The 22,630-nt window shown below is 46.0% G+C and overlaps 1 protein-coding gene across 1 annotated transcript in view; it reads right to left on the reverse strand.

Annotated features, from left to right (window-relative positions):
- Positions 1-22,630, reverse strand: part of TDRD3 (tudor domain containing 3) — a 565,755-nt gene that overhangs the window by 114,229 nt on the left and 428,896 nt on the right. Inside the window, exon 10 of the mRNA XM_082246772.1 lies at positions 19,295-19,420. Coding sequence (XP_082102898.1) covers positions 19,295-19,420 — 126 coding nt within the window. The remainder of the gene's footprint in view (positions 1-19,294; positions 19,421-22,630) is intronic.

Raw genomic sequence — 22,630 nt, forward strand, 5'->3', positions numbered from 1 at the left:
GACAGGCAATCTTAAAGAGTGTTTGAATATTCCCATACTACCCAACTCTTCCATTCCTAGAAGCCGGTACTGCAATTTCTATAAAAGAAAGGTGATCTATGAATGGAAAAAGTGGACCATTTAAGCAACTGCCCATCCTTGATTTATGAGTCACAATTCATTCACAGAAGCTGTAACATTAGCTTCTATAAATGGAAGAGCTGGTGGTAAAAGTAGGCAAAGTCTGTCAAAGCTCCCTTAGTTCTTTTAATCCCAGCTTCATCAGAGGAGAAGGATTTCTGCTTATCAAGGACAAAGCAGCACAAAGGATACATCGAAAGGAAGGCAAGTAATGTCCCTTGCGCTTATTTTTTTATTTATCTGTTTATTTTAAGTAAAGTTATGCTTTAAAGGAGTTTCTGAAGCTCCTGAGACTATCAGGACTTTAAGACATCCATTAAATCCACAGCAAAGCAGATAGATACAAAAAGAAGAGAGTCAGCACCATTGCTACTCTCTGTAGAAATGATGGTTCTCGATAGGATTCGTCATGAGAAATATATAAAGGCTGCCATCGCTGGAGACCATTCAAAAGATTGGATATTTGACTTACCGTAAAATTCATTTCTCTGATGTTCATTGACGGACACAGCTCCTGATCATCTTAACCATTGGGTTATACTGCCCCCTACAGGAATAGGACACTAGGCTGAAAAAGAATCTGGCTATGCCTATGGGCAGTCCCAGGTGGTATACTCCCTCTCTCTGCTATAGGTACTCAGTTTAGTTACAAGCAGTGTCAGAAGAATTACAACTCCACAGAGGGGTGGGTGCTGTGTCCATCAATGAACATCAGAGAAATGGATTTTACGGTAAGTCAAAAATCCCATTTTCTCTTTTGTTCATTGACGGACACAGCTCCTGATCTTAATAACCATTGGGACGCCCCAAAGCAGTGTCAAACATGAGGGGTGGGAGCAGCAAAAAAATTCCCAAGGCTAAACAGTAGCCAACCAGGCAAAAGGAACTCAACCAAAACAACTGGAGCCCACCTGAAAAAAACAATACACCCTCAAAGAGGATCAGGTCCTCTAAACAGCAGCTTGCAAAGCCTTGCGGCCAAAAAAAGCATCCGCAGATGCCAACACATCCACTTTATAAAACTTTGTGAAAGTGTGCACAGACAACTAGGTGGCTGCCTTCTAAACCTGCGTTACTGACGCATGATGCCGGAAGGCCCAGGAGGCACTAAGCACCCGAGTAGAGTGCGCCTTGACAGGGAAAGGAGGAACCTAGCCCCCTGATGGAATAGGCCTGAATAACCGGCTGTCTGATCCATCTGGAAATGGTCACAGAGGAAGCGGACAACCCTTTCCGAGGCCCACCCATGAGCACAAATAGTAAGTCTGACTTCCTAAAAGACTCCGCAGCTGCCAAGTACACCCTAAATGCCCGGACCACATCCAATGCATGAAGGCAATTTACTTTGGATTTTTAGGCCTGGGACACAGGGAAGGCAACACAATGTCTAAATTAAAATGAAAATCAGAGACAATGTAAGCAAGGGAATCTCCCGAAGAGTCTTAAAAGGAAGCTTCTGGAGGACTAAAAGCACCAAATTTAGGTCCCAAGGCGGCAACGGAGACCGCACTGGAAGAATCAAATGTCGGATACCCAGAAGAAAGGTACGCACCAGGGAATGTGTGGCCAAGGGTCGTTGGAAGAAGACCGCCAAAGCCGACACCTGGCCCATGATGGTACTCAAGGCCAATTTCTGTTCAACCCCCTGTTGAAGAAAGGCCAAGATCCAAGCAACCGAGAAGGAGCGAGGATGAACACCAAGAGACTCACACCACGCAATGTACATCTTCCACGTATAACGGTAGATCTTTCTAGAAGTACATTTCCTAGCTTTTAACAGCATAGGACTCAGTTAAACCTCTTTTTGTCTTTTTCAGATAAACCTCTATCCTTCAGCACCTGGCATTCAACAGCCAAGCTGTCAAAGCCAGCGACTGTAAAGCAGGATGGAGGATTGGTCCTTGGGACAGCAGATCCTCCTTGAGAGAAAGCCTCCAAGAAACAGCCGCATCAAGCACGGCAATGCCAGTCCGGAGGCACTAAGATGACCGGAAGATGACCGGAATCCCTTCTGCCTTGATGCTGCATAGAAGTCTTGGCAGAAGCTTGAGAGTTGGGAAGGCGTAAATCAGATGTTATGGACCCCATGGGGCCACCAGCCCATCTGTGGCGTCTGCCAGAGAATCCCATGACCGAGCCACAAACCTCTGCACCTTTCTGTTAAGCCGACAGATCCACCTCAGGGATGCCCCATCAGAGACACAATTGATGAAACCCCTCCGGATGAAGGGACCATCCTCCTTGGTCCAACGCCTGCCGACTGAAGTAATCCACCTGCCAGTTTTTCACTCCGGTAATGTGTATAGCGGAGAGGGCTGGAAACGTACCGTTCTGCCGACCTTAGAATGCTGGCTACCTCCAGAGCTGCCAGGATACTTCTTGTGCCCCCCTGTTGATTGACATAAGCCACGGTTGTGGCAATGTCTAATTAAATGCGCACTGGACATCCCTGAAGATGTTCCATCCAATGGTCCAGACACAGTCTGATCGCCCAGAGTTCCAATACATTGATCAGAAGTCTGGGCTCTTCCAGTGTCCAGATGCCCTGAGCAGAATGCTTGCTGAGAACTTCTCCCCAGCCGGAAAGGCTGGCATCCGTGGTGATCACTGTCGAATACATGGGGAGAAAGGATTTTCCCAGACAAAGCGCTGGCGAACAAAGCCACCATGTCAGGGACTTATTTGTTCCCCCGCTCAGCCAGATCTGACTGTCCAGAGACTGCAGAGTCTTGTCCCATTTGGCCAGAATCTCCATTTGCAGGGACCTTGTATGGAACTGTGCAAACAGAACCGCCTCGAAGGTAGACACCATCAGGTCAGCAACCGCGTGCAAGTTCGGAGAAATGACCATCTGCTGGACAACAGGAGACGAGCTGCAGCCTTCAATTTCTGGAGTTCATCCAGAGTTAAAAGCACTCTGGCCAGGGCTGAGTCCAGAGTCAGACCCAGATAGTCCAGCTTTGTGGGCGGAACCAGAGCAGACTTCTGAAAATTCAGAATCCAGCCAAACTCCCGCAGAGTTCGTATGGTGATTTCCAGGTTGTCCACCAGAGCAGTAAGAGACTCCACTCACAGAAGGAGGTCGTCCAAGTAGCTCAGTAACGCAATCCCCCCTTGGCTTAACAAAGCTAGCACTGGGGCTAACACTTTTGTGAAGACCCGAGTAGCAGAGGCGAGACCAAATGCCACAAACTAATAATGCTCCTCTCCCACGGCAAAGCGGAGGAAGCACTGGTGACTGGCACATATTGGAATGTGAAGGTAAGCGTCCTTGATGTCGATAGAGGCAAAAAAATCCCCCTGACGCAGGGATGCCAGCACCGTGCGAATGGACTTCATTCTGAACTTCTGCACCCACAAAAAGCAGTTCAGCGCCTTGATGTCCAGGACTGGACGCACATTGCCTTCCTTCCTGGGAACTGTAAACCGGTTTGAGTAAAAAACATATAATCAAGAAATAATTGCGCTAGGACATAAACACAGTTGTAAATAGTGTAAAGTTCAAAGAGTACAAATTCTGAGCAGCTGGCACAATGTCCTATTGGTAAAGGATAATCATACAAATTCAAATAAAATAGCCACGCTCAGTGTCAATATATTCAAATTGATCCCCCAGTGAGATGAAATCAAAATGAAGTGAGGGTTAAACCGCCGGTATGTCCACCACCAGGAAAGTAGGAAACATGCAGCCTCTTACCAGACGGTCCAGATACACAGCGCTCAAAAAAGATATATCAAGTAGAGCGGACATCAATCGCAGATGATCCAGATAAACCAGCAAGCGAGTACAATCCAATCAGGCAAAGTGAACATGAATTGTTTGAGCATTAGAATCAAAAGTCTGCACACAAGGTACTCACATGAAATCCAAAAGTAAAAAACATAGGTAAAAGGTGGTGTAAGTTTGTTGCATCCAAAAACATGGCCGACCTTCAGTAGCATGCCAGTGTCATGTGGTTAAGCTCCTCCCAACATGTTTAGTCACAATTGACATCATCAGGGGATTGTCCCGATTCCGACTTCTGAAAATGTTCAGAAGTCGGAATCGGGACAATCATCCCTTGAAGTAACAGGTCTTGTACCACCCCGAAACAGACCCTGTAAGCGGTCCAGGGACAGGCGCAAGTTGGAAGGAAAGAACCTTGCTGGGGGACAAGAGCGAAACTTGATCTTGAAGCTGGACTGAATGACTTTGTTGACCCACTTGCCTTGTACTAGGGAAGTCCATGGGTTCAGGAACAAGCAAAGACATCCCCCTACCCCCGATACGGGTGAGGGTGCACCTTCAAGCTGAAGGAACATTGTCTGTGGGTCTGGAGAAGCCCGCTCTCGTCTTGCCAGACCAAGTTCATTTGGATCCTCCAGAGGAGGCCCTGAAAGGCTACGAGCCCTTGTCAGTCGACCCTGAGGGACGAAAAAACTTCTTATGAGCCGAGAAGGAGGGCCCACGTCTACGATGAGGTTCCTTGCCCTTAGTAGCCTGCTGAAGAAAGGTACTCTTCCCCCCTCTGAGACCTTTAATGATGTCATCCAGGGTAGCTCCAAACAGTCAAGGCCTTTTAGAATTCTGGTCCGCAGACCAGCATTTGAACCAAAAGGACCACTGCCGAAACAGAGAGCTGAGCCACTAGGAGAGCCAAATCCAAATCACGTAAAAAATTCCAGTCCCTGGACCAGCTGGTCTGCCAGCTCACCAAAGGCAGGCGTAAAAGCTTAGCCCACTCGGTCAGAATTTGCGACACCAGGGCAATGGTGAATACCAGCCTTAGTGCCGAACCAGCCAGAGTGTACATATTGCAGCCACAGCCTCCGCCTTTCTGTCAGCCGGAACCTTAAAGGCCGGGGGCTCTTCAACCAGAATCATGGTTGCCTTGTTCAATCTGGAAACCGGAGGGTCCACCACCTGTGGAACAGTCCTCTTCTTAAAAAGGGACTCCTCATAGGGGTAACGCCTAGAAAATTGCTTAGGGACCCCAAGGGAATGCTTTGGTCGTCCCTACTCTTTAGCGACAATTTTGTCAAAATAGGCGGGGAAAGGAAACACCTTTGCTGCTCTGGATGGCTTGTGAGTGCCAAACGTGATCTGCGCCTCTGTCGCAGCTGCAGCTGCGTCCTCCATCGTCAAGGTCTTACGCACAGATACAATCGGTGCTTCCACCAGCACCTTTTTTTTGCACAGTTGCAGATGTGGAGGAATCATCCTCACTATCAGAGGACTCCGGGCATGTGGTTGCAGACCCAGCAGGTTGACCCTGCGGCGGCCGAATCAGATTCAGGATTTGATGAGACAGATGAGGCAGGGGAAGGCGGGGGGGTGCTTTTTGTTAGCCCATCGCCTGAAAGGCACCGCCTCCTGGGACACAAAGGACTCCGGGACTGCCGTCAGTGCATCAATGGATGGTTGGGACCCAGAGGATCCTGCAGACTCAGAGAGGGGATCAGGTGGGGAGATGTGCTCTAAAGACTCCATGAGTCACCAGGGGAACCCCACAAAAAGAGTAAAACACTGCAAAGGGAAAACTCCCACCGCCCTAGCAGCACCACCTGGTCGCCAGGCACCAAGCGACCCTCAGCAGAGAGGAAGGACCCCACCAGACTCACCACCCAGCAGAAACAGGCACCTGCAGCCACCAGGATAATCTGCACTCCAAGTGTGGCAATCAGGAAGTGAATAGATCCAGGAGTCAGCATAAGGGGATGAGGAGGGGCTCCCACCGCTGAAATCCCAGCCTACAGGGCTCCACTGTCATGGCCGCCACTATTTTCAATGGCAAACCACTGCAAAATAGCCGCTGGACTACACAAACATGGTAGCTGTGCGCAGAAACACACAGGCACAGCAAAATGGCGGCCTCGTGCGGCACCCCAAGGCCTCCAGGGACCCAGGAGGAATCCCCAGGCCTCAAAGACCGACCCAGGCAGGATGGGGGGCCCTGCCCACACCCCCAGAGGTGGACCAGACCACCCACACAGCCCCAGCATATGTGGAGGGGGGTGGGGGGGGGGTAGGATGAGGGACAGATGAAAGGGGGGTGCCTGATGGGAAGGAGGGGAACCCGGGGATCCGACCATTATAAGGAGGGGCCCACATCCACCCCAAAACCCTCCAGGGGGAGAGGGGAGACAGCTTCTCAATATACCAGGAACCAGATGGGCACCGCTTCAGACAGAACCCCTCACCATCGAAAGGGAGGGGCTGTCAGCCAGGAGGAACACTGTGACTAGGGCCGAGGCCCAGTCATATGCGACCTCGCGAGGCATTTAACTCGCAGGCCAGCCTCAGTCCAGTGGGGCTATGTCGCGGCTGACCTAGCATGGAGCTGAGGTCTGCGTGCGCTCACTGGTCATACTGGGGTAACCACTGGATCTAGATTATCCAGCCACTCGCCCAGTCCAGCAGTTGATTGTAGATCTCACAGGAAAAAACAGGGGAAAAAAAAAAGATCTAAAAAGAAAAAAATTGCCAGGACCAGAGATCCCAGCAAGGAATTGGAGTTATAATTCTTCTGACACTGCTTGTAACTAAACTGTGTACCTATAGCAGAGAGAGGGAGTATACCCCCTGGGACTGCCCATAGGCATAGCCAGATTCTTTTTCTGCCTAGTGTCCTACTCCTGTAGGGGGCAGTATAATCCAACGGTTATGAAGATCCGGAGCTGTGTCCATCAATAAACGAAAGAGAAATGCCTGTCTCTGATATCACTATGTTTCAGTCCCACAACAAACATGCTGTAAATGAGTTGCAGAAATGTGTGATAATTATTTATTTCTATACTTGTTCCAGAGTTAATGACACAGACAGACAAGAAGCTTGCATTCTGAAAGAAGAGTTTAATAATTGCATCCCCCAACAATCTATTCTGAACGTGCCCCTTTAAAATACCAGTGAAAGGAACAGGGGCAGTTATGTACATAGTTAACATACTGTGGCAACAAGGCTTCCATGGACATTACACCACCCCGACTCACACACCATGTTATGTTTCTGACTGTCATTAACACTTTCACAAGTGAGGGACAAGGTAACAAGGTTTCTATGGATGTTACACCAACTACTCACACACCATGGTATTATGTTCCTGACTGTCATTAACACTTTTACAGGTGAGGGACGAGTTACTTCAGTAATGTTGTACACACATCAAGAGGGCCCCAATCCCCCACCCAATATCTAATCAAAGTATACAAGTTATAGCAGAACCAAGTTAGTATGCAGAATCTTTTTTTAGACCCATTAAGCCCAACAGCCCCTGCCAATTGCATGGCCACTAGTGTGCACTTTAAGACACAAAGCCAGTGCACATTCCACAGAATTTTATTAAAATGTCACAAGTGGTATTTGGATAAATTTCTATTCACCGAATCGGCATTGAAATGTGGTGGTTTGCATGTACTGCATGCACTGCAAGTGAACTGAGATGAAACAAGACATTTTGTCTATGCACTGGAAGTAGCCCCAATACATCTGGTGTGAACAAGCCCTTACTCTTGTAAGATGCAATGGTATTTGTACACAGAAAACAAAATGAACTATGGTTAACGAATCATTATGAGAAAGTAAGCAAAGACTTACACAGAGGAGTGGTTGTGAACATAGTACACTTCGACTTTATAAAAGCATTTGACACAGTTAACCACAGATAGCGAAGTCTGTAGGCTTAGAAAATTTAGTCTGTAAATGAATAGAAAACTGGCTTAAAGATCATTTTCAGATAGTAAATGATTCATACTTTGAATTGTCTAAGGTGTACTCCAAGGTTTAGTGTTGGGACGCTAGCTTTTTAACCACTTTAGTATAGCGCTATAGCCAAAAGATGACTATAGCATGGTACTATAGTTCTGGGAGGGCGTCCATAGACATCCTCCTAAAACAACACCCCATGTGCGCCCCCTGGGCTGCGCATCGGGTGTGCTCTGTGACCGCTGTGTCCTTTGGACAAAGCTGATCACAGATCAGGGTAAAGAGACAATCACAGTTGCCCTTTAATATGCGATCAGCTGTGTCCAATCACAGCTGATCACAGGTAAACAGACTTTGCGGTTATCTGCAGTCCTTTCCTCATGCACTTTGTGTGAGGAAAGGGGTGCTTATAACCAACAAGGCTGTCAGCACACTGTTTACACTGATAATGAGGGTACTGCTCATCAGTGCCCTGATTATCAGTGCAGCCTCACCAGTGGCCATCAGTGTTGCCTATCTGTGCCCATCAGTGCTGCCTTATCAGCACGCAACAGTGAAGAAAAACTACATTTACATACTTGCATAATTTTATAACAGAAATTAAGAAAAACTTTTTTTCTTCAAAATTGTTAAACTTTTTGTGTTTGTTTGGCAAAAAAAAAAAGCCCAGTGCAGATCAAATACCACCATAACTAAGCTCTATCTGTCTAAAAAAAGAAGAAAAAAAAAAAAAAGAAAAAAAAAGGATAACATCTTTTTCAAAGTGCAACAGCACTGAAAGCTACCATTTCTGCATTTGCAGATAACACCAAGCTGCGTAGTGGATTGGGCAACTTTTTTCGCATATGAGGAGTAAGGTTGATAACTGTAAAATCAACGACTTGGGGGCTAAAAACATGCATCCATCATACATTCTAGAAGGCACACATGGGGGGAGTCAATTGTTCTTGTATTGTATATTATAGACTTGATAGGAGCGTGCACTGCCAAGCTGCAGTTTCTAAAGCAAATAAAATACTTTCTTGCATTAAAAGAGGTACAGGCCAAAGAGAAAGACATAGGAATATGCAGTTTAGTTTTGGGCATCAGTTTACAAAAACGGAATTTTTGTAAAATCTTACCTGTAAAATTCCTTTCTCTGAGTCCTCCGACAGTCGCCGCCCCTTCATATTCGTCACAATAGGGTTATTGACCTTTTCTCCGTAGGAGTGGCTAGACAACAGAATATGTTAATATCAAAGCTTTTAGCATACCCCACCCCCAGGGGGTGGTCCCCTCAGTCAATACCCTCCTGCTTCCTGCATTCCTACCTCAGTTTCAGTAGCATAGCAGTAGAGTACATAAACAAAACCCCAAAAGAGGGGCGGGGGCGGCGACTGTCGGAGGACTCAGAGAAAGGAATTTTACAGGTAAGATTTTACAAAAATTCAGTTTTCTCTTACGTCCTCCGACAGTCGCCGCCCCTTCATATTCGTCACAATAGGGATGTCCCAAAGCAGTGTAGACATGAGGGGTGGGAAAAAAAGCAGCCGTGCCTAAGGCAACGCAATACCCACATCAGAGAAAAGAACCTTACCAAAGGAAGGAAACCAACTGGGCAACATGAAAAAAACTTGCTCAACAGGAGCAACAACCCAGGAAAGAACAAGTAACCTAGGGGTAAAAATACCCCAACAGCCAAGGACCCAAACAAAGGACCCTAAGGCACTGCCGCACTAAGAACTTTACGGCCAAAGGAAGCATCTGCCGATGCCTGAACATCCACCTTGTAGAATTTTGAGAAGGTGTGAACGGACGACCAAGTCGCCGCCTTACACACCTGGGCCACAGAAGCCCGATGATGACAGGCCGTACTCAGACGTACTCAGAGATCTTGTAGAGTGCGCCTTCACAGGCATGGGAGGAACTTTCCCCCTCAAAGCATAGGCCTGTTCAATGACCTGCCTGATCCATTTGGCGATGGTAGAGGCCGACGCCGCCATGCCCTTCCGAGGCCCCTCTGGAAGGACAAAGAGAATCCGTCTCGCGAAAGGATTCAGTCGATGACAGGTAAACCCTGATCGCCCGAACAACATCCAAGGAATGCAAAGCCACTTCCTTTGGATGTTTAGGCTTTGCGCAAAGCGAAGGCAAGAAAATGTCCTCATTGAGGTGAAATTCCGAAATCCTTTTCGGAAGGAAAGACGGGTTAGGACGCAAGACCACCTTATCCAAGTGAACCACTAAATACGGAGATCTGCAGGACAAGGCAGCCAGCTCCGACACCCTGCGAGCCGAGGTGATTGCCACCAAAAAGGCGACCTTCTTGGACAACATAGACAACGAGATCTCCCTGATTTTTTCAAAGGGAGCATGTTGCAACACGGACAGAAGAAGATTCAAGTCCCATGGAGGCAAAGGCTCCCTCCTAGGAGGGACCAGATGCCGCACCCCTTGAACAAAGGTGCCAACTAAAGAATTAGACGCCACAGGCTGCTGAAAGAGAACGGCCAGAGCAGAAATCTGACCCTTAATCGTGGCCAACACCAAACGCTGGTCCACGCCCGCTTGAAGAAAAGCCAACACCCTTGATACCGAGTATGAACGAGGGGAATACCCCCTGGACTCACACCAGGCAAAATAGGCCTTCCAAGTACGGTAGTAAACCTTCCCCGAAGAGGACTTTCTAGCCTTAATCAAAGTGTGAATGACCTCAGGGGAGAGACCCCTATCCTTCAGGATCTGGGTTTCAACAGCCAGGCCGTCAAAGCCAGCGACTGTAAAGCAGGATGAAATATCGGCCCTTGAGACAGGAGATCGTCTCGAAGAGGCAGACGCCATGGAGAGTCGACCGCCAGATTCACGAGGTCTGCGTACCAAGACCGGCGAGGCCAGTCTGGTGCCACCAGAATCACCGTTTTCGGTTCCGAGGCCAACCTCCGAAGGAACCTGGACAGCAGCTGAATCGGTGGAAAGGCATACATCAGACGATACTGATGCCAGGGCGCCACCAACGCGTCTGAGGCGTCTGCCCGAGGATCGCGCGTTCTTTCCACGAACCTTTCCACCTTGTTGTTCAGACGAGACGCGAACAGGTCCACATCTGGGGACCCCCACTTCTCGCACAACATCAGAAAGACATCCGGGTGAAGGGACCATTCTCCCTGGTCCAGGGTCTGGCGGCTCAGATAATCCGCCTGCCAGTTTTCCACCCCCGGAATGTGAACAGCAGATATCGCCGGGACGTGCGTCTCGGCCCAAGACAGAATGTCGGCCACTTCCCGAGCCGCTCGGGCACTCCTGGTGCCCCCTTGGTGGTTGATGTAGGCCACCGATGTGGCATTGTCCGTCTGCACCCGAACCGGACGGCCCTGCAGCCTGTCCGACCAACGCCGAAGGCAGAGATTTATTGCTCGCAATTCCAGAATGTTGATCGGAAGGGAGGACTCCTCCTCCGACCAAGTTCCCTGGGCAGACAGAACGCCCAGAACACCACCCCAGCCCGACAGGCTGGCATCCGTGGTGATCACCGTCCACGACAAAGGACGAAAGGACTTGCCCCCCGACACCGCCGGGGACTGGAGCCACCACAGAAGGTCCCTTCTGGTGCGATGACTCAACAAAATCTGGAGATCCAGAGATTGCGGTTGTCCGTCCCACCTGGCCAGAATCTCCCTTTGGAGACCCCGCGTGTGAAACTGGGCAAAGGGTATCGCCTCGAAAGCCGAGACCATCAGTCCCATACACCTCATGCACGCCCGGAGGGACGAGCACTGAACGTCCCTGAGGGACCCGACTTCTTGAAGCTTCGGGAGCTTGTCTTCCGGCAGGAAGACCTTCGCCTGAACAGAGTCCAGGATCATTCCCAGGTAAGGAAGACGAACCGACGGACACAGCGTCGACTTTGGAAAATTTATCGTCCAACCGAACTCTTGCAGAGTCTGCATCGTGACGGACAGGTTTGTTCACCAGGCCCTGACTGGTCGCAGACCGAACCAGAATGTCGTCCAGATACCCCAGGATCGAGATGCCCTGGGCTCTCAACAAAGCCAGAACCGGCGCAAGCACCTTGGTTAAAACCCGCGGAGCCGAGGCGAGACCAAAGGGCAACGCCACGAATTGGTAGTGATCCCCCGCAATGGCGAATCGAAGGTACTGCTGGTGACCCTCGAAAATGGGGATGTGAAGGTACGCATCCTTCAAGTCGATGGAGGCCATGAATTCCCCCGGAACCAGGGCAGCCACCACCGAGCGCAGGGATTCCATGCGGAACTTGCGAACCCGCACAAAGCGGTTCAGAGCTTTCAAGTCCAGAATCGGACGTACCTTGCCCTCCTTTCTGGGCACAGTAAACAGATTTGAATAGAATCCCCGAAATCTGTCCCGATGAGGCACCGGAATCACCACTCCCTGAGCCCGCAGGTCCCGCACCGCCAGGTGCAGATCCCGCAAGTGCTCCGGAGACAGCTGAAGATTTGAGGGAAAAAATCTGCCCGCCGGCCGAGAGAGAAACTCGATCTTGTATCCAGATCGAACGATTTCCTGAACCCACCTGTCCCGAACGCGGGCCAGCCAGGGTTGAAGAAAACCGAGCAAACGCCCCCCCACCCCAGAACTGGGTGAGGCGCCCCTTCAGGCCGCATTGTTATGGGCAGCGGACCCAGACTGGCCGGACTTCTGCTTACCTGCCCACGGCTTTTTCTGGGAGCCTTGTCCCTTGAAGGGCTTACCCTTATAGTGCGACAAAAGGCACGAAAGGACCCCTGAGAGGGTCTAAACGAAGCATTCTTCTTACCGCGAACAAACTTAGACTTGTGAGTCTGGGGAAAAAAGAGTACTCTTACCCCCAGAAACACCCTTGATCAGAGTATCCAAGGATTCGCCAAAAAGGCGAGAACCCGCGTAAGGCAAATTAGCCAAAGTCTTGCGAGAAGATTGGTCAACAGACCAACATTTCAGCCAGATCAGGCGACGGTTCAACACCGCCACACTCTGCAGACGCGCAGCCAAAGTGACCATATCTAGGTCCACATCACACAAATACATGACACCCTGATGAATCTGATCCACCATAGCCAATGTCGACGGCGAAGCAGAGTCAGCCACCAGAGTGCGCCTGAGCACCTGCGTCCAATCGGCAATAGCCTGGGCTGCCATAATGGAAGCAAAAATAGGCTTCAGCATAGAGCCCGCAACCGTATAAGAGTGACGGGCCAGAGACTCCAATCTCCTGTCCGTAGGGTCACGGAACACCGGGGTATCCTCAGCAGGAATCGCAGTGGATTTATTCAAAATCGCCACCGCGTGATCCACCTGAGGCGGCACACACCAACGCTCATCAGTAGCTGGTGTAAAAGGATAACGCAGCTTGAACCTACTCGGCACAGCAAAAGGCTTCTTTATGTTGCGCCATTGCTCCTCAACAGCGCGCTGAAATTCCGTAGAGCAAGGAAAAACCTGCGACGTTTTGCGTTTTCTCTGTGTCCCATAAGAGGACATCAAAGCAGGAGGACATGGTTCATCCTCCAAATGCAGCGTTTGTTTGATAGAAGCAACCAACTCATCCATGAGTGCAAGCTCTTCAGACGAGCCAGGGGGAGAATTATCAACCCCTTCCACCTCAGCCTCCCCTTCAGACCCCGCAAGGTCTAGAGAAGAACGAGACCCTGAGAAGGGCACTCCAGCCATAGCATCCCCATCGCCCTCTGAATCAGAGGAAATGGTCACCCTGGGCCTTTTTGTGATCGATCAGCCACCAGCATCTGCACCTGAGCAGCAAGGTTAGCCACAATAGTAGCCAGATCAGCCCCCTCGGGGGAAGCAGCAGCAGCCCCCTACCAAGGAGGGAGGAAACTTGCTTTCCTGAGAATCCATGCCCCAGTAACTTAGGAAAAAAAGGAGTACTGCCCCTTTAAGGTCGCGGCGATCGCAGCCCACCACACTCACAAAACACACTGACCCACCGGGCTAGGAATACAAAGGCAAGGCATACAGGAATGGAAGGTAAAACCTGGAGAGGTCACACAGGCTGCTGCTTCATCGATCGCTGTCCTCAGAGCAAAAGGGAGTGATGAGAGACTGACCGCCCTCATAAAGCCTATGTAAGGCTACACAAACATGGCCGCCGGCCGAGGCTGTAGAGGCAGAAACACTGACATGTGGCCCGCGCGATTGCGGCCAAAATGGCGGCGTTCGGCGCCAAAACGGCGCTCTCACCACACAGGATCGGCCACCACAAAACTGTCACAAAAAAATGGCGGACCGCAGCGGTCGCCGCACAGTATGTCCACAACATGGCTCACAATCATGTCCTTCACAGCACACAGCATGTCACACAGCCTGTTACACAGAGCAGAGCAGGAGAGCCCCCCCCCCCTTGCAGCCCACAGAGAGCAGCTATACTGACAGGGAGCTCAACATTATGCACAGACATGCAGGGTCCCACAGTCCCAGACTGACACCCAAGACAGACAGGTCCCCACACAGAAATACACTTACCATCCGGATGGCGTGGGGAGCCTGCACAAGCTGTAAAACCGCTGCACTAAGGACAGGGAGAGTCGCAACCAGGACGCAGTGGAATTGCGGTGCGAAACCGCATGGCGTCCAGTGAGGTAGCCACCTCACCGCAGCATCCCCGCAGCGGACAGGGATGGGTCGTTCATATTTGCCAGGGAAACCTAGCTGAACGTTCGATGGCAGGCTGGGAAGCCACTGGCCCTGAACCCCGGATAACCAGGGAGGCCAGCCCGAGACCCAGCACCGCACGATCATCTTCATCAGAAGACCTAACTAGAGCTGAAAATAAACAGCTAAGTAAAGAAAGAGAAAAAACTCCAAATAAAATCAAATAGAGAAAAGAAGCTGAGACTGAAAAGCCCCAGCACAGGAAACGTCTAACCTACTCCTGAGCTAGACAAATGAAACTGAGGTAGGAATGCAGGAAGCAGGAGGGTATTGACTGAGGGGACCACCCCCTGGGGGTGGGGTATGCTAAAAGCTTTGATATTAACATATTCTGTTGTCTAGCCACTCCTACGGAGCAAAGGTCAATAACCCTATTGTGACGAATATGAAGGGGCGGCGACTGTCGGAGGACGTAAGAGAAAAAAAAATTTGGGGAACTGGAGAGAGTGCAGATAAGGGCAACCAAACTGGTAGGAGACATGGATATCCTCAGCTATCAGGAAAGATTGGATGAACTTCAGAAGAGACATTTAAGAGGGGATATGGTCACCATGTAAAAATACAAAAATGGTCTATATACCGAACTTGAGGCAAAGTTATTTAAGGGAGAACAGAGGGTTAACCCCTGCATATGGAAAGGCTGTGAAAATGTGAAATAGACTGCCACAGAAACTAGTTTCTAGCCAGCTACGTTTATTTAGAAAAAAAAAAATTATACATGCTTTTCTGAATGTACAGAACTAGCTATTATTAAGTAATAACCCCAGAGACTGTTAATCCAGGAAATATGCAGATGCCTTACAGGACAAGAAGTGCTTTTGTTTTTTTTTGTTTTTTTTCCCATGGAAAAAATTGGACGATGCGTTAAGGTTTTTTTTTTAATTCCTCTTCACCAATTGGTGATGTAGGGTTTTTAAAGCTGACGAATCCATTATCACTACCTTTGAAAGCTGGATAATGTATTTCCAATGCATTTTGTAATTACTTTGTACTGCTGTTTGTGTATGGCTGATTCACAGTTAATCGAAAAAGATTCTTGGAGGAGCTACAGCGGAGGTTTGTCCAGGTACTTAAGAGCTGGAAGAAAAAAATCACTGCCGCAAGAGTAACAGAGTTTGCCAAAAGAACCAAGGATGACTATGCTGACTAGTCAACGCTGCCAGAGCACCTACTCCATACCATTTCATGCTCTCTGCTGACTCTGAAGAGGACAGGTGTTTGAAATAAGGGGTTAACATTTTGTCTCAAAAAGCCCATCTTGATAAATTTTTTCTGAACCAGGGTATAATATAGTCTATTGCAGATTGTTCGATGGTGAGTACACCATGCTTGCAAATCAGAATTGTCCTCATCTTTAGCACATATTGCTCTAGACTGTAAGGATGTTGGTCTTTTTAACAAAAGGCTTAATGAACCACCTAAATCTTAACCTCTTGGGGCCAACATTGCAAACACAGCTGTGCAGTAAGTGCACGCCCTGCGTGCTCCCGGCATAGTTACTGGCAGTTAACAGAAAGCCCCCCATGGCTGCTTGCAATTGGGAGCTTTCCAATCATGTGACCACTGTGACAGCCAATCACAGTGGTCACTTTATCATAAACCCAGCCCCTAGCATCTGAAGCCCCTTAAAGGGCTGGCCCCTATTAAGTACTGGTCAAGAAGGTGACTAGATATGTATGCTCGTTAATGCTCAAGGAAGATTGATGAAGGAATCCCCTGCTGAAACACTGTATCGTGATAGTGGGACACAAAACTGTGAGAATACACTGATCAGCGTTTTCATCTGCTGTATACCGTAGGTTTATCAGTATGTCCCTTCGACAGAAGTCGATCAAATATTCAATGTCTGTTGAGTAGGGACAGCCAAACAAGAGCAACATTCAGCCATTGCCTGCTGAACCAGCTTACCTTCGATCAGTCTCTGGGCAGCCAAAACTAAGAAAATTATTATACAAGATTTCTGCTTGGGCATAAACTCCAAGAGTTTAACAGGATATTGATCTATCTATGTACCCATTTCTTTTTTTTAGATAGGCTTTTGGCTCCCTTGGTTCAGAACACTAAGCCATATCTAACAGTCACATGGGATTTCTGGCCTTCCTGAGGTCTTGACAGATACTCTCCTTGTGATTTGGGATTTGTCCAGCCTACATGCCTCCACTGATCACCAAGAGGGTAACAAACATGCAATAGATTCAATGCACTGAAAAAAGATTTTACAGCTGCATAACCTAATCTGGCCAGAGAACATTTTGAATTGGACTAATAACTAAATGTTCTTTCAGGAAAGTGTTGGGGCATAACAATAGTATTCAATGTCATCCTGTCCTTTGTGAAGCATTTATGGACTATTTTTAGAACAAGTTCCCAATGTGGCATTCACTCAGTAATGAGTAGTGTGGTAGTGCTACATTGATGATGTGTTTGCACTGTGATGGGGCGATGTTGGATCACTCTCCCTATTTCATTAACAATTCAATGGCTTTGATCTTTCAATTCAATCATTTCAATTCAGATCTGGAGAACATTGCATTTTTAGACACAATTGTATACAAAGATGGAACTAGGTTGCAGACTAATTTGTATACTAAACCAACTGATAAAAATAGGAAATTACTATTCCTTAGTTGTTATACACCTCATGTTTTCACTCAATTGTTCACAGGCAGATAATGCAGGTACATCGTATTGTAAGTGTAAGGGAGTGAAAGAATAACTGTCTATGTCACATGACAGATAAGTTTGTTGCCTGGGTTTACCCATCTGAATTGATCACTAGACAACTCCATAGTTGAAAAAGTAAATGCGAAAGCAGAAGGAAGGAAACGGAAAGAAAAGGAAGATAAAATAAATTCACCACTCAGTTTAGCACAACGGAGAGAGCGTTGGTAATATTAGAAGAAAAAAAAAAATAAAAAATATATATATATATATATATATATATATATATATAACCATGGAAGCACACCAACATGGGCCATAATTACAACAGATGCCCAAACAGGCTTTAAGGCATAATCATTGTCTGCGTGACTGGTTGATGAAATATGAATTCTGTATACCAAAGACCATATGCAAACAAACTTTCCGGGTCAAAAAAAGGTAAAGCATTTTCTATGTTTGGGGTGCATTCAAAAGTTCTCAGGGGCAATACATGCACACACAACTGAACAGTACTGAATATTCAAGAAAACACCAGTCCTCTTTTGTTGTATATGTGATAGTATGCCCATGTGAGAAAATCTATGTGGGGAAATGACACAAAAACTAAAAGAACAAACTGCCCCAACATAGTTTTTCCATTAGATAGAAACCAGCTAATTTGCCAGCATCTCGACTTTTCACAGAGATGGGCATGCTGAAGAAGATTTCAAATTCAAAGCAATTGATAAAATGCTGTAATTATAGGAGTATTAGCATTAAAAATGAAGGAAGTATAGTGGATACACAAATTTCGTGTGTTACATCCACATGCTCTTAACAAAGATTATGATCTTAATTTATTTTTGTAAAGGATTTATTGTGATATATTTTTTGTTTTTTCAGATGTGAAGAAAGTTTTGGGAAAAAAAAGTTGAATTGTGGATGTACCAGAATGTGATTATTTTCAGTATGTACTTCCCATGCTTTCTGTAGGTACTTTGTAGCATTGTCTGTGTATGTCAGATAAAGAGTTAGGGCTCTTTCACACGGACGTTCCGTATGTCCGTAAATCACCCCATCCGTTTCCGGGTGATATACGGACATAATGTCTATGGGATTGCGGATGTCAGAGGATGACCATCTGCTGACATCCGATTTTCGTCCTTTCAGTTCTGTTCCGTTATTTGGAACGGAAGAGAACCCTATTTTTGTTCCGTTTGAAAAACGGAACGGATGCAAAATCGGATGTCAGCGGTGTCATCCGCTGACATCCGCAATGCCCATAGACATACATTATGTCCGTATATCATCCGCAGTCGGATGGGATGATATGCGGACATACGGAGCGGATGACACAAGTGTCATCCGTGTCCGTGAAAAAAAAAAAAAAAAGTGCCGGAGGTGGGTTCCTTTCGGATAGGCAGCTAGGGGGCAGTAAAAAGAAAAAAAAAAAAACATGGCACAACTGTCAGCCAAAAGGTCTAGAATGAAAGTAGAATATTTCTAAGTTTATGAATCACCAATTAAAGAAAGCAACCATGTAAAGCTAAGAGCACATTTATCACTAAACAATAAACCAATTTGACTAGTCAATGAGGCCCCTCTTCTACGGTTTAGATGTGTGGTAACAGAAGGCATTCACTGCTGGGAACATCATCCCATTTTGAATTTTTTTTAAATGTAATGTTGAGTGGTTGCTGTTCAGGAAATTACTGTCCCCTTATTTTTCCAGATTAAAAGGGCATTGAATTTTGAATAGCCCATTACATTTTTTTTATTCAATGTAACGATGTACGGTAAAATAATTAAAATATAGTTAAATATTAGTAAGGGGATATGTGGGGTGTATGGATGTATATCAAGTTTATATGTACGTGAAACAGCAACTAAGTGTTTTTAATATCCTTTATATTTATAAAAACGTGATTTTTACTTATATTTTCATGGCTTGGTAACTGAAAAGTCCTGTAGCTCTTGTTTGCTAGGGTTTATCTATAGCCTCATTACCAGAACTAACCATAGAGTTTAACACATCACTGAAGGTCATCAATGCTGGGTATAAATATAGGGCTCCTCAGCTGCCCAGAAGACTTAACCATAGCCAGTGTTTAGTTTTCATTCATATACCATTTAATTAATTTATATAATCTAAAAACTATACATAATATTACAATGGCACTCACCTTCAATAGAAAAACTTCCCATTTTGGACTCTAGAAAATCAAAGAGAGTGCTAGGAGCAGACGGTCTAGAATTTGTCAGTTCATCATTTTCTTCTACTCGTGTTCTACCTCGACCTTTTCCTTTACCTATACATCGAATGAAAACAGATACTGGTTAAGCATGTTTTTTTCATGCAGCAACTTCACTTCTGCTTCAGTTTACTGCACAGGCCCTGCTAGAGTACCTGCAGCTCTTCCTGAATCACATGGGTGACTGCACTGCATTTAGCTTCTATATTTTCTATGCTAAGATTATGATGGGATCATAGCAATACTGCCAGACCTTGCTGATTCATTTTTTCACTGTACACACATACATATAATATATACAAGAGATGAAAACCTGCAATAAATGGATCATGGAGGCTGTAATTTATGACCTTTCCTACAGATAATGCCAAATATTTGTTATATTAATCCAATGGCTTCAATACTTTGAAGCACTGACCTGAAACGAATACGCAGATCTGTAGTCCTGACTTCTAATTCTGCATATTAGTTCCAGATCAGACAGAGAGAAAACTCCTCAGTACACATCTCACCACAGCGGAAACCATATAAACCTTTAATTTTTCTGTATAATGTGAGCATGGTAATGCCCCCTTCCAAATCCCTATTGGACCTATAGAATTATTGTTTGTCTTAATTAGCAATGGGAAAGCAGAAGAGGAGAAATCAAACAAAATATATACAAACAAGTTAAGCAGAACTTTAACATCACCTGTCTATATCTTATAACCTATTTTAGTTTTGACAAACCGTTTTTACTAAGGTAATGTATGCTTAGGAATTTTTTCATGTTATCCTCAGTAAGAATTTCTTTACTCTGTACACCTGGTTCTACAGCAGGAAACTTTTAGCAGGAGTCTGTGATAAGTGAAATTTGCTAAATTTTTGCGGACTGGTAACTTCTGAAGCAGCATTTCTGGTTATTTTTGATATTTTAATGTTTATTAGAATATCCATTAAAGATACATTGTTAAAACCTCATAATATATGTTAATAATAATGTAATTGCTTGCAAGAAACACAGCTACCTGCTCAGGGGTTGAATTGTTCCTTAGAACCAGAGCTGCAAAGTACCAATCTATGCCAGTCTATTTCTCAGTGATAAGATGGCCTGGGAAATGTGTTTTGAAAAAGCTTTATTTTTTTTTCTAACACTTTTTTTTTTCAGAAGAGGTCCCTTTTTTCACATGTGTTAACAACCAAAAACATATAGAACACATACAAAAGAAAAAAAAAAAGGTATATAAAGACACATTTTTCTAAACGTTAATGATCAAAATCTAATTATAAGGAGTTTTAAAGGAAAAAAAAAAACAAGACTTTAGTATCACTTTAAACAAAGTCATTACATCTGATATTCATCCAGATCAAACTGGATTTATGCCCAATTGTATTCGATTCAATAATATTCAACTTCTTTGAATAGAAGACGCACTTTTCTAAATATACAAATCCCGGTCGACAATTTGACAAATAGAGCACTGCTGTCACTTGGTGCCGCTAAGGCGTTTGACAGCAAAGAATGGAGTTATATATGGGAGGTGCTTAATCGTTTTGGCTTTGGTAACATCTTTTGCAACTGGGTCAAGCTTTTATATACATGCCCTAGACATTTTGCTCGAGTCAACGGGAGAATGTCAGATTCTTTCCCGCTGTTTCGTGAAACCAGACTGGGGTGTCAACTGTCCCCCCTTCTGTTTTCACTAGCTATAGAGCCCCTTGTGGCTCTGTTGAGACAAACTGTGGGGGTAAGGGGGTTCTGCAGAGGAAAATGTGAGGAAAAAATTGTTCTATATGTGGACGACATGTTGTTATATCTAGCCAATACCCAGGGATCATCATCCATCACAATGTCTGCTTTAGATAAGTTTGGCACTCTATAGTCTTTCGATAAACTACAATAAATCTGTATTATTCCCATTGGACCCTTTACAGGGTCCTCTACCGTTTGCAGTGTCAAAACTCAAAGTCAACGTAACAAATGGGATTTTTGACTTACTGTAAATTTTCTGATGTTCATTGACGGACACAGCTCCTGTTTCTTCTTAACCACTGGGTTATACTGCCCCCTACAGGAGTAGGACACTAGGCAGGAAAAAGATTGACTATGCCTATGAGCAGTCCCAGGGGGTATACACCCACTCTCAGCTATAGGCGCTCAGTTTTGTTACAAGCAGTGTCAGAAGAAAGCCAACTCCACAGAGGGCTGGGTGCTACGTCTGTCAATGAACATCAGAGAAATGGAGTGAGAGCATGGAGTGTGGGACTTTTAAGGTGCTCAGACAGAAAGTAGAAAATACATATTTATAAAAATATAAACATTTATTTCCTAAAATATAAAAAAAAAAAAAAAACATTAAAGTACAAACACATATTTAGTATAAAAATAAAAAAGCATCTTTCACTGCGTTTTTATGGTCTCCGACCGGTTTCGCCGAAATGTTTTTTTCAGGGAAACGCAGGAAGAATTTTTGCAGAATCTTTACTAATGAACAAGAGAAAAAATATGAGGAGTACTAAACAGTGGAAAAAATGCATGTACATAAGTGCAATACATTGCAGTAATCCAAATAACTTGCACTTGATCCATCACGTGAGGTTAAACAGGTGTAATGGCAAGAAGCTCTACAGAACAGATCGACGATGAAGGTGGATCTATCACAAGGGACCCATGCAGCAACCGATTTGGGCTTCTCTTTCGTTCATTGGCGGACACAGCTCCTGATTCTTCTTAACCATGGGGACGTCCCAAAGCAGTGTTAAACACGAGGGTGGGAAAAAAATCAGAAAAAAATTCCCAAGGCTAACCATAGCCAACCAGGTAACACAGAGCTCAACTATAAACAAATGGAGCTCACCTGAAAAACAATACACCCTCAAAGAGGACCAGGTCTTCTAAACAGAAGCCAGCAAAACCTTGCGCAAAAAGAAGCATCCACAAATGGCAACACAACCACTTTACAAAAAACTTTGTAAAAGTGTGCACCGCCTTTTAAAACCTGCGCCACTGACGCTAGAAGACAGAAAGCCCAGGAGACACTAAGCACCCTAGTAGAGTGCCCCTAAAACGGGAAAGGAGGAACCTGACCCTTGATGCAATAGGCCTGAACCACAGTCTATCTGATCCATCTGGAAATGGTTGCAGAAGTAGCAGACAATCCTTTGTGAGGTCCGTCCATGAGCGCAGATAGAGAGTCTGACTTCCTAACAGACTCCGTAGCTGCCAGGTACACCCTAATTGCTCGGACCACATCCAAGACATGCAGGGCAATTTCCTTCAGATGTTTA

Source organism: Pelophylax lessonae (assembly GCF_965119305.1).
Source record: "Pelophylax lessonae genome assembly, chromosome: 2".
NCBI lineage: Eukaryota > Metazoa > Chordata > Amphibia > Anura > Ranidae > Pelophylax > Pelophylax lessonae.